At 40.2% G+C, this 16,656-nt stretch overlaps 1 protein-coding gene and 1 pseudogene across 1 annotated transcript; both read right to left on the minus strand.

The window, feature by feature from the left end:
• Window positions 1-3,189: 3,189 nt before the first annotated feature.
• On the minus strand, window positions 3,190-6,425 carry LOC100342743 (EEF1A lysine methyltransferase 2 pseudogene; annotated as a pseudogene).
• A 1,624-nt stretch (window positions 6,426-8,049) lies between these two features.
• LOC100350526 (ATP synthase peripheral stalk subunit F6, mitochondrial) lies at window positions 8,050-8,661 on the minus strand. Its single transcript, XM_002720207.6, has one exon. It carries the CDS (start codon window positions 8,519-8,521, stop codon window positions 8,195-8,197), a length of 327 nt encoding a protein of 108 aa, XP_002720253.3. The 5' UTR covers window positions 8,522-8,661; the 3' UTR covers window positions 8,050-8,194.
• Window positions 8,662-16,656: the final 7,995 nt, after the last annotated feature.

Genomic DNA, 16,656 nt, shown 5'->3' on the forward strand with positions numbered 1-16,656 from the left:
GAAAATGCCTAATATAATTTTTCTTTAGTAGTATTAAAAAAAAAAAGACCAACCAGTCTATCCCTAGAATTATGCTGGGGTCATTTCTTGGGCACTTCAGTTCTTTTAATAATAGAAAAGTTTGGGGTTCTTTACTTGCTACTATGTTTTTCCAAGATACATGTGAGTTAAATAGTTTTAATTCGAGGCTGCGAAGCTGGAGGGGGATAAAAAGTAAAAGTGCCTTTTTAAAAATCATTCGTAGGCTCTTTCAACTCCAGTTGTCCAAAAACCAGATTGCTGGAGGGTCTCTTGGAAGCTGCAAAGAGACTGGTCAACTCCCTTAGCACACTTTTTATGTAAAATAGAGGTAGTAAGGAATGAAGCCTAGATCTGTAACCCATTGAGCCTTTACACTGAACCATTTAAACTGTAGATTATAAATCAGCATGAGTGCCACAGAGAAATTACACTTTATCAGGCAGGTACAAGAGACAGGTGTAAAAACTCCTGCCACCATCATACTGTTAATTATTGCCTGTTTTATCTCGTTCTAATGTGTTTTGTGTTTCCAGCTTAAAATCTCACTTTAAGTCACTTCAAGTTTATATATTGGCCTGCCTGAATATATCCACAGAAACCAAGAGAAGAAATTATTTTAAAGCAGAAAAGAATTGGAGGTGAATTAAGCCTAAAATAGTAGGCTGAGAAGACAGACTCCTATTTCTATAGGGTGTTTCCTATAAATCTTGTACAATGGGTAGTTATCTTTGAGGAGTGATAATGTTGTTATCCCTTTGTTGATACCAAATTTCAGAAATTAATGGTACAGTGCAACTACAGCTCAATAATGAATGTAGAAAAGCCATGGTTAAATAAAAATACATAATTACAATCATTTTCTGCCCAATAAGAGGAATAAAATATGAATATGTATTGAAATTTAAAGATAAAGACATTTAAAAATCTTACCTGTCCTAAAACATCCTGAACTTATAATTTATGCATATGCCTCAGTTGCTCTGAATTTTACCACAAGGCACGCTAACCTGCGGAAACCATTTCTTCTATGTGAAAGCAATAATTGACTATTAGTGGAAATGGCTGGAATAGAGGTTCTTGTGTTGGCACAAGAAAGAATTAAAGGCATCAGTCTGATAGAGGATGCAGTGTTGTAAGTGATGGCTCAACATACTGTGGTATGTGACTCTTAAGAGTGAATATTTTGCTATTTAATAACAAAGCATGAAAATTAAAATTCTTGTATATTTAATATTAATACCATATTGTGAGATGATCATGTTGGTGCTTAAAATTAACATTTGTTAAAAGTTGATTTTTTCCTTTCTCTTTTTTCTTCATTTTTTTAAAAGATTTATTTATTTATTTAAAAGTCAGAGGTACGCAGAGAGAGAAGAGGCAGAGAAAGAGAGAGAGAGCTCTTCCATCCGCTGGTTCACTCCCCAATTGGCCGCAACGGCCGGAGCTGTGCCAATCTGAAGCCAGGAGCCAGGAGCTTCTTCCAGGTTTCCCAGGTGGGTGCAGGGGCCCAAGGCCTTGGGCCATCTTCTATTGCTTTCCCAGGCCATAGCAGAGAGCTGGATCAGAAATGGAGCAGCCGGGCCTTGAACTGGTGCCCATATGGGGTGCCAGCACTGCAGGCGGCAGCTGTACCCGTTATGCCACAGCACTGGCACCCTTTTTCTTCATTATTGTTATTTTGTTTTTGATACAAACATGTTTGGTAGCAGCAGTAAGGGAGAATTCAGTTTTATAGTATGACTTTGACCTGTATTAATAGATTGTATAGATTAGTAATAATGGATTATAAAGCCCTGTCTTCCGTTAGGCAAGAGATGATAGAAGGCATTTATTACTTTTGTTTGTGTGTTTATTTATTTCATATTCAAATCATTTAAGAATTTATACGACCAGGAAGAATAGCTTTTTGATCTCTGGGTTGATTAGGATTTGTTTTTATGTTGACTCTTTTTTTTTTTTTTTAAGATTTATTTTATTAGAAAGGTAGAGAGCTACAGGGAGAAGGGAGCTAGAAAGAGTGATATCTTCCATCTGCTGGTTCACTCCCCAAGTGGCCGCAGTGGGCAATGCTAGGCTGGTCTAAAGCCAGGAACCAGGAGTTTGCACCGGTTCTCCCATCCAAGGGCAGGGGCTCGTGCACTTGGACAATCTTCTACTGTTTTCCCAGGCTCATTAGCAGAGAGTGAGATTGGAAGTGGAACAGCGGGACTCAAACCGGAGTCCATATGGGATGCCAGCTTTGCAGGCAGCAGCTTAACCCGCTATGCGGCTGAAGTTTTAAGCTTTCTTTGTATCTGTGTGGCTGTTACTCAGAAATACCTTCCTTAACTTCTCATTGTTGTCTATGAAATCTTTTCTTATATCTGGAAGATAGTGAAGGAGCACCATTGTTCAATTAAAGAACCTGAATACATACATAAACTGAATGTTCTTAAATTCCTAGAAAATTGAACTTCTAACACTTTAAATGTGCTAGACTTTAATAAAACATCTTACAGAAACTAATGGAGAAAAGATTACATAATTAACATGATTCTTTGGCTTATGTCTTTTTTTCTGACTTACCATTGTCAAGTGTAATATAAGCATACTTTTTGTTTTTCTTGGGTGATATTTTTTTTAAACTTGCACACATATTCTGATCAAGTTAGTTAACATTATTCCTAACAATGTTTGCAATTGTGAAAAATGTAAATCGTATTCAACTAAATTAAATCATTATTCCAACAAACTTTATTTCAATAACAACTATGCTTTGAAGTATGCCTACGTGAAGATTTTTCCAAGATCTTTAATCAATCATGTGATGGCATTAAATTGAATGAGTTCATGGTTAGTCATTGGTAGGCTAGGTAATTCCTAAAGAAAAGAGAGTAATGAAACTTTTTTTAAAGATTTATTTATTTATTTGGAAACTAGAGTTATAGAGGGAGGGAGCGAGTGAGAAAGCTCCACCATACACTGGTTCATTCCCTAAATGTCTGCAATGGCTGGGGCTGGGGCAGGCCAAAGTCAGGAGCCAGGAGCTTTTTTTGGGTATAGTGGCCCAAGGACTTGGGCCATTGTCCGCTGCTTTCCCAAACTCATTAGTAGGGAGCTGGATAAGAAGTGGAGCAGCCAAGACTCAAACTGGTGCCGATATGGAATGCCAACACTGCAGACAGTAGCTTAACCAGCTACACCACAGTGATGGCCCACAAAATATCCTTCACTGAATTCCTTCAGAACTCTGCCTTGGTCCAATTACATGAGGTTATTAGAAAAAAGCCTTTTAGTTTCAGCACCTGGAGAGAGATTTCACATATTGCTTCCTCTTCTCAACTGCATTGTCAAGATTAAGGCTTATGGCATCAAAAGACCCTTTGTCAATACAAATTTTAAATCCAGACAGCTTTGTGGAAAGATTCAAAAATCTTATACCTTCAACTTAAAGTTAGATAGCCCTTCTTTCTCTAGGATACTTCCAGAAATCTGAATTGCTGAAGGAGAGTACTCAATGCCAATAATATTACTGAAACCAAATTTTGCAGGTTCAACCAGGAAAACACTATATCCAATTCCAATATGAAGCACTGGTTGCATCCAGTGGAATATTCTGTTTCTTCATCATCTTATTAGTCAAGTCACACTCTCTTCTCCAAACCAGATTTCTTTTGTATCTCCATATTCCTGCAAAGTTTGTAGTTCTCTCTCATAGACAGCATTCCAATGCTCTTGCTTCCCCAGAGCCAAGGAGATGAAGTCATCTCTGTGGGATTACCTTCTCTGAATGACACCAAAGCCACACTGCTGGGGCTGCTGTCCTCAGTGCTGGAACTCTGAAACATTGTTTTCAATTAAGCATAATTTAACTACCTTTGCTTATTATTTTCTTTTTTTAAAGATTTTATTTATTTATTTGACAGGTAGAGTTATAGACAGAGAGAGAGACAGAGAGAAAGGTCTTCCTTCTGTTGGTTCACTCCCCAAATGGCCGGAATGGCCAGAGCTGCACCGATCTGAAGCCAGGAGCCAGGTGCTTCTTCCCAGTCTCCCATGCGGGTAAAGGGGCCCAAGTACTTGGGCCATCCTCCACTGCCCTCCCGGGCCACAGCAGAGAGCTGGCCTGGAAGAGGAGCGACCAGGACTAGAATCGGTGCCCAAATGGGATGCTGGTGCCACAGGCGGACTATTAACCTACTGTGCCAAGGCGCCAGCCCTGCTTCTTGTTTTCAAACGCTGTAGAGAGGCTACATCTTTTTTCTTTTACAGATTTATTTATTTGAAAGGAACTTTTTTTTAAAAAAAAAGATTTTATTTATTTGAAAGGCAGAAGGGAGAGGGAGGGGGGAGAGGGAGTTCTACTAGTTTACTCCCTAAATGGCTGCAATAGCCAGGCCAAAGCCAGGAGCCTGGAACTTGATTTGAGTTTCCCATTTGGGTAACAGGGGCCTAAGTACTTGGGTCATCTTCTACTGCCTTCCCAGGTGCATTAGCAGGGAGTTGGATTAGTAGTGGAGCAACCTGGATTTGATCCAGTTCTCATTATGGGCTTCCAGTGTTGCAGGCAGTGACTATCCTGCTGTGCCACAATGCTGGCCCTGAGAGGGGCTATATCATGAAGGCTGTAATGAATGTGTCCATTTACCCCACTTTAGGAAGTTATAAAAAGGATTTATGTAGTTATAGAAAGTTTTCTTATATGTAGTCCTAACCTCTGCTACTCTGTTCAAATGCTCCTGCCAATGTACCTTAAGAAGTTTGTGAAAAATGGAATTAAAAGGTAAATTCAGGGGCTAGCTTTGTGGCACAGCAGGTGAAGCTGCTGTCTTCAATACCAACATTCCATATGAGTGCCAGTTCGAGTCCCAGCTGCTCCACTTCCAATTGAGCTCCCTCCTAATACACCTGGGAGGCAGCAGATGACAGCTCACATCCTTGGGCCCCTGCCACCCGCATGGGAGATGCAGATGGTATTCCAGACTCCTGGCTTTGCCTTGGCACAGTCCCAGCCTTGCCATCATTTGGGGAGTAAACCAGTGGATGGAAGATCTCTGTCTCTCTCTGTAATTCTGCCTTTCAAATCAATAAATATTCTTTTTTAAAAAAGATACTCATTTTTGTGCAAAAATTTTGAAATTCATGCCCTTTTTTCATAATGTGAATCTTGGTGAGCTTTTTGAATACTTTCAAAATTATTTTTTAAAATATGAATTTATTAGGGCTGCTGCTGTGGTGTAGAAAGCTAAGCCTTTGCCTGCAGTGCCAGCATCCCATATGGACACCAGTTCGAGTTCCAGCTGTTCCACTTCCAATCCAGCTCCCTGCTAATGTGCCTGGGAAAGCACCAGAAGATGGCTCAAGTCCTTGGGCCACTGCATCCATGTGGGAGACCAGGTAGAAACTCCTGGCTACTGGCTTTGGTCTGGCTCAGCCCCGGCCGTTGCGGCCATTTGGTGAGTAAACCAGCAGATGGAAGATTCTCTCTCTCTCTCTCTCTCTCTCTCTCTCTTTCGCTCTCTCTCTCTCTATTTCTGCCTTTTGAATATATAAATAGATCTTTATTCTAAAAAGGTGAATTTATTATTGGAAAGATACAGAGAGAGATTCTCTATCCTATACCTTACTTCTCAAGCAACTATAACAGCTGGGACTGAGCCAGGCCTAAATCAAAAGCCAGGAATTTCATCCTTCATGAGTGATAGTGGCCCAAGTAATTGAGTATTTATCTGCTGCCTTCCCAGCACATCAGCAGGAAGCTGGACTAGAAACAGAGCAGTAAAGATTGAATCCGTGCTTTGATAGGGGATATCAGTTACCTAATACCACAATACCAGCCCTGAATATTATGTTGCATCAAGATTAATTTGTCTTTTACTGAAACAGAGAGAACAGTTGAGCTACCTGGGTTGTTCCTATTTTCTCAAGACCTACAAGAAATGAGTTTGGTTCCCCTTGCCTTTAAAGATAAGCAGACTCCCTGCCTGGACCAGGTTTATACCCATTTAGTGTCCCAAGGTTGACTTAGATTGACCTACAGCTCAGTATACTGTCATTGTAGTACTTCAGCATGCTGAGTAACACACCTACCAGCTGCCATGACAAGAAATATCATAACATATAAGTATTGAACTAGGCTAATAACTATATTCTGGCAAATCATCCAGCTTCTCAGAAAAACCTGGACTATAACTACCTTTTGTTGAAATACACATCCTGTTGAATTACATGGCCCATATAATATGAAACATAATTCAGAGGTGAGAGTCTGCTGCCCTGCAGCGTGTGGTTTGTATCTTTGCTTTCTCAATATAATGTTTGCTGCTTGCTGTTTGCTATTCTCTGATTTGCACCTAATTTTTTTCTTGAAGGTAAGTCAAGGATTTGATTACCTGTCTTCCCTCAATATCAAACACCAACTCCATTTTCCACAACCTTTTTGAAGTACCTTTGTATGTCCCAGACAGTTCTCAATCCACCTTGTTCTTTTCTCTTTAAAATAGTAGTTGACTACTTCATTTAAAAGATATAGTTAATATGAGTGACTGAGAATCTTCAAAGAATAACATGACAGAATTATACCAGTATATGTGCTTCTGTTTTCCATGGAAAGAGAGTTTTTCCCTAATGTAACTTCTTGGTTTCTATATTCTTAAAAAAAGATTTGCTTGTTTATTTATAAATAAAGGCAGAGTGACAAAGAGAGATCTTCCATCCATTGTCTCCCCAGATGTTAGGGCTGGGACATGCTGAAGCCAGGAGCCTGCAACTCCATCTGGGTCTCCCACCTAAGCGGTAGGGACTCAGGTATCTGTGCCTTCCCAGGCACATTAGCAGGGAGCTAGACTGAAAGAGATGTAGCCAGCCATTCCATAGGGAATATGGGCATCCCAACCCACAGCTACATCAGTCTCTCCAAATCCTCTTAAACTCTTAAAAATTATTGAGAACCTCAAACAAACTATTTTTATTTCTGTAGGTTATAACTATTGTTATTTACCACATTAGACACTAAAAATATGAAAATGGTAAAATATTTATTGAATTATTCCTTGGAAAATGGCAGTGATAAACACATCGCATATTAACATAAATGACCTGGTTTTGTGTGTGTGTGTGTGGAAAATGAAATTTTTAAAAAAAATACTTATTTGAAAGACGCAGTACAAGAGAGAGATTGTATATACAATGGTTCACTTTCCAAATGGCTGCAATGGCCAGGCTGGACCAGGTTGAAGCTAGGATCCTGGAACTCCATCCAGGTCTCCTACGTGGGTAGCATGGCCCAAGCACTGAGATCATCTGCTGCTGCTTTTCCAGTTGCATTAGCAGGGAGTTAGGTCAGAAGTGGAGCAACGGGGACTCGAACCAGCATTCTGATATGGAATGCTGGCGTCACAGATGGCAGCTTTACCTGCTGTGCCACAACACTGGCCCCAAACCAAAAACTTTTAAGCTAAAACCATTGAGATTTCTGATGTCATCTGAAAAATCACAAAGATTAATTCTTTTATTTTATAAAAGAGATGAAACAATTCTGATTGTTTTAATGTGTTATTTTTATAAAAGATGCATGGGAAGAGTTGTTGTATCAGAAGAGATACTTAGTCTTCTCTAAGTTAAATTTGCTTTGATAAAATGTATTTTTAAAGATTTATTTATTTATGTGAAAGGCAGAGTGACACAGAGAGATAGGAAGAAATATAGAAAGAAATAGGTCTTCCCTCCCCTCGTTTATTCCCCAAATGGCCATAATGGTCAAAGCTGATCCAGGGTGAAGCCAGACACCTAGAACTCCATTTTTGTCTCCCACATGAGTATGAAGGGCCCAAGTACTTGGACCATCCCCAGGCACATTAGCAAGAAGCTGGATCAGAAGCAGAGCAGCCAGATCTTGAACTGGCACTGTGATATGAGATGCCAACATTGCAAGCAGTAGCCAAACATCCTGTGCCACAATGCTGGCACCAATAAAATGTATGTAATGTAAAGGAACTATATGGTTTATTGGAAGTCTCTGGCAATTGTCTGAACCCTCCTTATCCATAATTTTATTTTGCCCACAGGGATAATAACCCTGACCAAAGCTTTTTTTTTAATTGTGAAATGTATTGAAATGTATTTATTGTGATACTTCTGATTAACTGTACAAGTAATCCATGACAAATTACCAGATTAATTTTCCATTATTTCTTCAGAACTGGGGTTTTTCAATGGTTTCAAATTTGGGATCTTCAAATTTGAAGGTAGGGAACGTATTCATATCTGCTTTACCAAACATTTGCTTCAGCTTATAAAGCTCTTTCTCCAGATCTTGCTGGTATGATGGGCCTGCATCAGCAGGTCCTCCTGATGCCTGTCGCTTAGATTTGTATTCTCTAATCTTGTCCACGAAGAGTTTTTGTACAGGATCAAGCTCTTTATTAAATGCCACTGCTGTTACACCAACGTTCCTCCGCAGATGGACTGCAACTGCTGAGCGGACGACAGAGGAGAACCTGAAGAGCTTCTGCAGGACCATGGCTGACTTTATGTTACTTGCACTCAGTCCTGAGCTGCCAGAACTGCCGCCGCCGCCGCCACCGTTGACCAAAGCTTTTATGAAACTCCAATATATGCTTTATGATAACATTGGTTATAGTAATAAGGTAACCAAAATTATTCAATATCTTATTGTTCTTGTTTTATTCTGGAGCTTGCCTGAAGGTTCTACTATAAACTACAGGCCAGAATTTGTGTCTTCATCAGAGAGGAATCTCAGATGCTCGTGGAAAGACTACCAGGTACTACACATGATTGCTACTTTAAAGAACAGATTTTAGAGTTCAGTCTTCTAAATTGACATTATTTAGATAACTGTCAGACAATACCAATGGATAGAATTCTGATTCTCAGGGCTCATTTTAGTCCAGTGAAAGGCACAGACAGCTACAGAAACAAGTAACCCAAAGAGCATATTAGACAGTCCCTACTTTTCATAAGATACCCAGTAATCCTATTTTCTCACCATTTTTCATGACATATGAAACCCAGGTTTTACAGCATGCATTTTAGAAGAAAATTCTTACATATTTGGCACCAAAAAATAAACATGCAGCTATTGCTGAGATTCTAAAGGAAATATGGAAAATAAGTAGCATAAGTTACCTTTATAAAGGTGGTTTCATACCCATTTTATATGACTGGTGATGTATTTTTCTTAATTTAGAATGAATATCTATTCATACACCTTATGTTTCTTTATTTTTTGCCCTTGCTACTTCTTTTTTTTATCTTGCTCTTTTTAAAAGATTTATTTATTTATTTAAAGACAGAGTTACAGAGAGAGACAGAAATCTTCCATCCACTGGTTCACTCTCCAAATGGCCACAATGACCAGGGCTAGGCCAGGCCGAAGCCCAGGAGCCAGGAGCTTCTTCCAGATCTCCCATGTGGGTGACAGGGACCCAGGGACTTGAGCCATCTTCCACTACCTTCCCAGGTACATTAGCAGGGAGCTGGATTGTAAGTGGAGCAGCCAGGACTCGAACTAGTGCCCATATGGAATGCTGGTGCTCTAAGCAGTAGCTTAACCTGCTGCACCACAGCACTGGCCCCACTCTTACTCTTTCTTGTTTCTTCCCATGGAAATGGGTAAATAATCCTTCAGGATTCATCAACGGTATGGTTTCCTTCAGGAACACTTTCTCAGCCTTTCATAAGCTGTACCCACTATGTTCCAGTATCACTCTTTTCCTACCTCTGTCATGATTTTTTTTAAGATTTATATACGTTTGAAAGAGTGACAGAGGGAGAGAGAGAAAAAGGGAGACAGTGCTTCCCTCTGTTGCTCTGGTCCCCAGGTGGCTGCAATGGCTAGGTCTTAGCCAGGACCCAAGAACTCCATCTTGGTCTCCCACATGGGTGTCAGGGGCCCAAGTATGTGAGCCATCATCTGCTGTCTTCCTAGGCATGTTACCAGGAAACTGGATCAGAAGCAGAGTGGCCAGGACTGGAACCAGAGCACTGGATATGAGGAAACAGCTTGTAAGCATCAGCTTACCTTTCTACACCACAATACCATCCCCATGTCATAAATCCTTGATATTTATATTACATGTATAGTTTTCTTCTCTGGACTGTAAAATAGTGAAAGAGAGCATATCTAAATCATCTCTGAATTTCCAGTATTTTGTGCTATTCCAGGAATCTGGACAATAGTTGGAAAATGTTCATTGAATTAAATAGAATTAATTCTTATGTATCATCTTATACCCTCTGGGGATTACAAAAACAATTAAAACATAGTTCCTATACTCTTCTAGCAGTAATTTTTTGTTATATTTATTGGCTAAAGAGTGGTGTGTAGAAATTTAGAAGAAGCCCTGGAACCATTTTTTTGTTTGATTTCAGAACAAGAAAGAGATTGATTTTCCCAATATTATTCTGATAGTAGATCTGAGGATTAAACCCAACTCTTCTCATGCATGTCCAGTGCTCCCCTACACTGTGCTAACCCATCCTTTAACAGTGAGCCTATAATAATGGTAGTTTGCATGATATCATGATATGAGTAACATCAGCAGTACAATTTTTAAAGAATGATAAACCAGAAATGTTTCTTCTTAATCTTTAAACGTAACACGTAACAAAATCCTTGAGGTGTGTTTAGATTTATTTCTTTAATTTTCCATTATTCATCAAAACTTTATCAAAAATGTATCATTCATCAAAAATGCATCATGTATTATTAAAGTAAATGTCTTTTTTTTCAAAAGTGAGAAGTCACAAGTTATAAAACACTGGCTTTTAATCTCTGCTTTGTAGATCTTTGTGTTCTTGAGAAGTTGCCAGACCCTGACTGTCCCTTTCCTCTAACATTTTCCTTCAAGTATTATTAATGGCAGTTGTCTTACTTTTAAGGACACCAAAATAATGCTTCCTAGCTTCACTGTTCAAATCATAAGTTAAAATGTACTAAAGTCCACTTTTAGAGAGCTGTAAAAAAGGTTTAATTTATTAGTCTTTTTTATTTCAGTGATGTTTAAAGAACAGGTTGCCCAGTTTCTTTAACATTCTAGCAAGTAAAATGAAGGATTTCATTCACTCAAGAATGTGCAGGGGAGCTAACAAAATTAAAATTTAAAAGAACCCAAAAATTGTAAAAAATGAAAATATCAAAGAGCAATAAGCTGAAATAAATCAGATCAAAGTCTTAGACTAAGATTAGAAAAAACAACTATGTGAGTATATTGGAGTTTTAATGGACTGTAATGAATGAGAATTGGCTGTACTGCTATTTGGGTCATCAGAGACAGGAAAACAATCTAATTTGTATTGAACATTCCTAATGTGCCAAGCACATAGAAGGCACATTACATATCTGATCTCACTTTACTACACTAAGATTTTTACAAATTCAATCTATACATGAAATTGCTGCTTATAGAAAATTACACCACTAATCATATTAGAAAAAATATTATTGAAATAATTATAGTGGCTGGCGCCGCGGCTCACTAGGCTAATCCTCCACCTTGCGGCGCCCGCACACCGGGTTCTAGTCCCGGTCGGGGCGCCGGATTCTGTCCCGGTTGCCCCTCTTCCAGGCCAGCTCTCTGCTGTGGCCCGGGAGTGCAGTGGAGGATGGCCCAAGTCCTTGGGCCCTGCACCCCATGGGAGACCAGGATAAGTACCTGGCTCCTGCCATCGGATCAGTGCGGTGCGCCAGCTGCAGCATGCCGGCCATGGCGTCCATTGGAGGATGAACCAATGGCAAAGGAAGACCTTTCTCTCTGTCTCTCTCTCTCACTGTCCACTCTGCCTGTCAAAAAAAAAAAAAAAAAAGAAAGAAAAAGAAATAATTATAGTGAACCTTGCAGCAAATCTTTGGCCTTATGGTTAAGTTACTCATTTTTCATATCAAAGTTCTGGGATTTGAGTCCTAGCTCTGCTTGTAATCCAGCTTCTTGCTAATGTGCACCCTTGGAAATGCACCCAGGTGATGGCTCAAGTACTTGAGTTACTGCTACCTGTGAGGGAGACCTGGATTGAGTTCCTGCATCCCAGATTTGGCCCTGCCCAGCCCCAGAAATTGAGGGCATTCAGGGAGTGAACCAGAGGATGGGAGCTCTCTCTGCCTCTCAAAAACATTTTTTGTGACTTTTTTTTTTAAAGATTTATTTATTTAGTTGAAAGTCAGAGTTACACAAAGAGAGAGAAGAAAAGGCAGCCAGGACTCTAACTAGTGCCCATATGGGATGCCAGCACTGCAGGCAGTGGCTTTACCCACTATGCCACAGTGCCAGCCCCTTTTTGTGACTTTTATCTCACACTGCTTTGTAGGCCACAATAACAAAGATAAAAAATAATGAAACTGGGGCCGGCACTGTGGCATAGCGGATAAAACCACTGCCTGCTGTGCCGGTATACCATATGGTACCAGTTCAAGTCCCAGCTGCTCCACATCTGATCCAGTTCCTTCCTAATGCACCTGGTAAGGCAGAAGATGGCTCAAGTCCTTGGGCCCCTGCACCCACCTTGGAGACTGGAAGAAGTTCCTGGCTCCTGGCTTTGGATTGGCCCAGCTCTGGCCATGGCAATCATTTTGAGAGTGAACCGGCCAATGGAAGATATCTCTCACTCTCCCTCTCCCTCTCTCCCCCTCCCTCCTTCCCACCCTCCTCCACTCTCTTTTATCCTGCCTTTAAATTAAAGAAATAAATCCTTAAAAATGTAATGAAATACCATATTTAAAATAGTTGAAAATATCATGCTGAGTGAAATAAGCCAGTCCCAAAGATACAAATGTCATATATTCTCCCTGATTGGTGAAAACTAACCGAGCACCTAAAAGGAAACCTGTTGAAGTGAAATGGACACTATGAGAAACAATGACTTGATCAGCCCTTGTCCTGACTGTTGAGGAACAACTTACTATTTTGTTCCTTTTAGTATTTTTTTGTTCTACTTAATACCATTGGTTGAACTCTTTAATCAACACACAATTATTCTTAGGTGTTTAAATTTAGCTGAAAAATGATCCCTGTTAAATATAAGAGTGGGAAGAAGAGAGGGAGGAGATGTACAATTCGGCACATGCTCACTCAGACTTACCCCTAATGGTAGAGCTAGAAACGTGCTAGGGTATTCCAATTAAATCCCATCAAGGTGGCATGTACCAATGCAGTCTTAGTTTTTAAAGTGATCAGTTCAAGTTCATAATTGATCATAATGATAGGATTAAGTCTCAAAGGGATCACATAAACCAGACTAGTATCTGCTAATACTAATTGAAAGAATTAAAAATGAAAGAACAATCCAACATGGGAAGCAGGATACACAGCAGACTCATAGAATGGCAGATGTCCTAAACAGCATTCTGGTCTCAGAATCAACCCTTAAGGCATTCGGATCCAGCTACAAAGCCTAGGAGAGTATTTCAGGCATGGAAAACCAAGACACTCTGGCAAAAAAAAAAAAAAAAAAGACCTAAATGAAAGATTTCTGTGAGTGAGATCCCAGTGAAATAACAGGCCATCAAAGAAGGAGGTACCTTTCTCTGAAGGGAGGAGAGAACTTCCACTTTGAATATGGTCTTGTCTAAATAAGATCAGAGTTGGTGAACTCAATAGGCTTCCATAGCCTTGGCAGCTCATGACAAGAGCCTCGGGTGATTATTGATATCATAAATAAAAGTGTCAGTTGTTAAATCAACAACAGTAGTCACTGTGCACTTACTCCCCATATAGGATCTCTGTCTTTAATGTGTTGTACTATGTGAATTAACAGCATAACTGATACTCAAACAGTACTTTATACTTTGTGTTTCTGTGTGGGTGCAAACTGTTGAAATCTTTACTTAGTATATACTAAATTGATCTTCTGTATACAAAGATAATTGAAAATGAATCTTGATGTGAATGGGATGGGAGAGGGAATGGGAAATGGGATTGTTGCGGGTGGGAGGGAGGTTATGGGAGGAAAAGCCGCTATAATCCAAAACTTGTACTTTGGAAATTTATATTTATTAAATAAAAGTTAAAAAATAAATTTAACTGAAAAGTGATCCCTGTTAAATATAAGAGTGGGAAGAAGAGATGGAGGAGATGTACAGTTCGGCACATGCTCACTCGGACTTATCCCTAATGGTAGAGCTAGAAATGTGCCAGGGGATTCCTATTAAATCCCATCAAGGTGGCATGTACCAATGCCATCTTAGTTTTTAAAGTGATCAGTTCAAGTTCATAATTGATCATAATGATAGGATTAAGTCTCAAAGGGATCACATAAATAAGGCCGGCACCACAGCTCACTTGGCTAATCCTCCACCTACAGCGCCGGCACCCTGGGTTCTAGTCCCAGTTGGAACGCCAGATTCTGTCCCAGTTGCTTGTATTCCAGTCCAGCTCTCTGCTGTGGCCCGGGAGTGCAGTGGAAGATGGCCCAAATCCTTGGGCCCTGCACCCGCATGGGAGACCAGGAGGAAGTACCTGGCTCCTGGCTTCAGATCAGCGCTGTGTGCTGACTGCAGCAGCCATTGGAGGGTAAACCAATGGAAAAGGAAGACCTTTCTCTCTATCTCTCTCTCTCTCACTAACTCTGCCTGTCAAAAAAAAAAAAAAAAAAAAAAAAACACAACTCTGTAGAGCCGAAATGCAAAGCACCTGGGAATGGAGAGGGAGGTAGGCAAAGTAATTTCTTTTGGGCCCTGCACGTGCATGGGAGACCAGGAGGAAGCACCTGGCTCCTGGCTTCAGATCGGTGCAGCGCGCTGGCCGTAGCAGCCATTTGGGGGGTGAAGCAACAGAAAAGGAAGAGCATTCTCCCTGTTTCTCTCTCTCTCACTGTCTAATTCTGCCTGTCAAAAAAAGGGGGGGGGGATTACATAAATAATTCAGTGTTTGCAAATAATTGATAGAATTAAAAAGGAGAAAATGATCCTACATGGGAAGCAGGTTACCCAGCAGACTCATAGAATGGAAAAAACCCTAAACAGAACTCTGGCCTCAGAATCAGCCCTTAAGGCATGCGGATCTGGCTAAAAAGAGAGTTTCGCAGGCATGGAAAGCCAAGACGTTGTGGCCAAAAAAAAAAAAAAAAAAATGACCCAAATGAAAGATCTCTGTGAGTGAGATCCCAGCAGAAAGAACGGGACATCAAAGAAGGCAGTACCTTTCTCTGAAGGGAGGAGAGAACTTCCACTTTCAATATGGTCTTGTCTAAATAAGATCAGAGTTGGTGAACTCAATAGGCTTCCATAGCCTTGAAAGCTCATGATAAGAGCCTCGGGTGATTACTGATGCCATAAATAAGAGTGTCAATTGTCAAATCAACAGCGGAATTCACTGTGCACCTGCTCCCCATGTAGACCTCTGCCCTTAATGTGTTGTACTATCAGAATTGATGGTAAAACTGCTACTCAGAGCCGGCGCTGCGACTCAATAGGCTAATCCTCTGCCTGCGGCGCCTGCACACCAGGTTCTAGTCCCGGTCGGGGCGCCGGATTCTGTCCCAATCGCTCCTCTTCCTGTCGAGCTCTCTGCTGTGGCCCGGGAGTGCAGTGGAGGATGGCCCAAGTGCTTGGGCCCTGCACCCACATGGGAGACCAAAGAGAAGCACCTGGTCCCTGGCTTCAGATCAGCGCGGTGCGCCGGCCTCAGCACGCCAGCCGCAGCAGCCATTGGGGGGTGAACCAACGGCAAAGGAAGACCTTTCTCTCTGTCTCTCTCTCTCTCACTGTCCACTCTGCCTGTCCAAAAAAAAAAAAACTACTACTCAAACAGTACTCTATACTTTGTGTGTCTTTGTGGGTGCAAACTGTTGAAATCTTTACTTAGTATATACTAAGTTGATCTTCTGTATGTAAAGATAATTGAAAATGAATGATGATGAAGAATGCGATGGGAGAGGGAGTGGGAGATGGGATGGTTGTGGGTGGGAGGGAGGTTATGGGGGGAAAAGCTGCTATAATTCAAAAGTTGTACTTTGGAAATTTATATTTATTAAATAAAGTTGAAAAGAAAAAATAGTTGAATATGGAACTAATCACCTCAAACATACTTCATTTTATTATAGCAGCTATAAAACTGTTAGATATTTCATTACCATGTGTTTTAGTAATAAGGAAACGACATTTATGTGAATCTGATTATTGTGAACCTGATTCTATAATTATACATCTGCAGCATTGATCAGTGATATTGTTATTTAACCCCCTTATTTGTAAAATTATCATAATCAACTACAAATATTAAGCTGTTTGATTGAAGGAAACAGTGTAGTGTGAGTATAACCTCCTTTAATCAATACTCTTAAGTACTCAAATTCCAGACATTGCTCTAAATCCATTGTATAATGAAAGTGTGCTTAGATGATACAAGAGGTGTTGGGACTTTGAAGTTTTTCAAGAACTCCAGTTTTCAAAAATAATTTGAACTACTTTGGTTTCTCTTTCAGTCCCTTTTATCTAATTTTAGCCCATTGTAGACCAATCTGCAGCCTATAACATACCATTGTTAATAAATGTCAGAGGCATGGCTCTGTCACTTAATATAAACAAATTCATTAAAAATAATCATTAAGCATTATTGTGCAAGTCTTCTTTTATGCACAGATGCACTACACTAACCGAGAGAACACACAAACATGTATGCAAATATGTCTTTACACAGAGTC

Source organism: Oryctolagus cuniculus, chromosome X (assembly GCF_051225735.1).
Source record: "Oryctolagus cuniculus isolate XC-2025 breed Fujian yellow rabbit chromosome X, ASM5122573v1, whole genome shotgun sequence".
Taxonomy (NCBI): Eukaryota; Metazoa; Chordata; class Mammalia; order Lagomorpha; family Leporidae; genus Oryctolagus; species Oryctolagus cuniculus.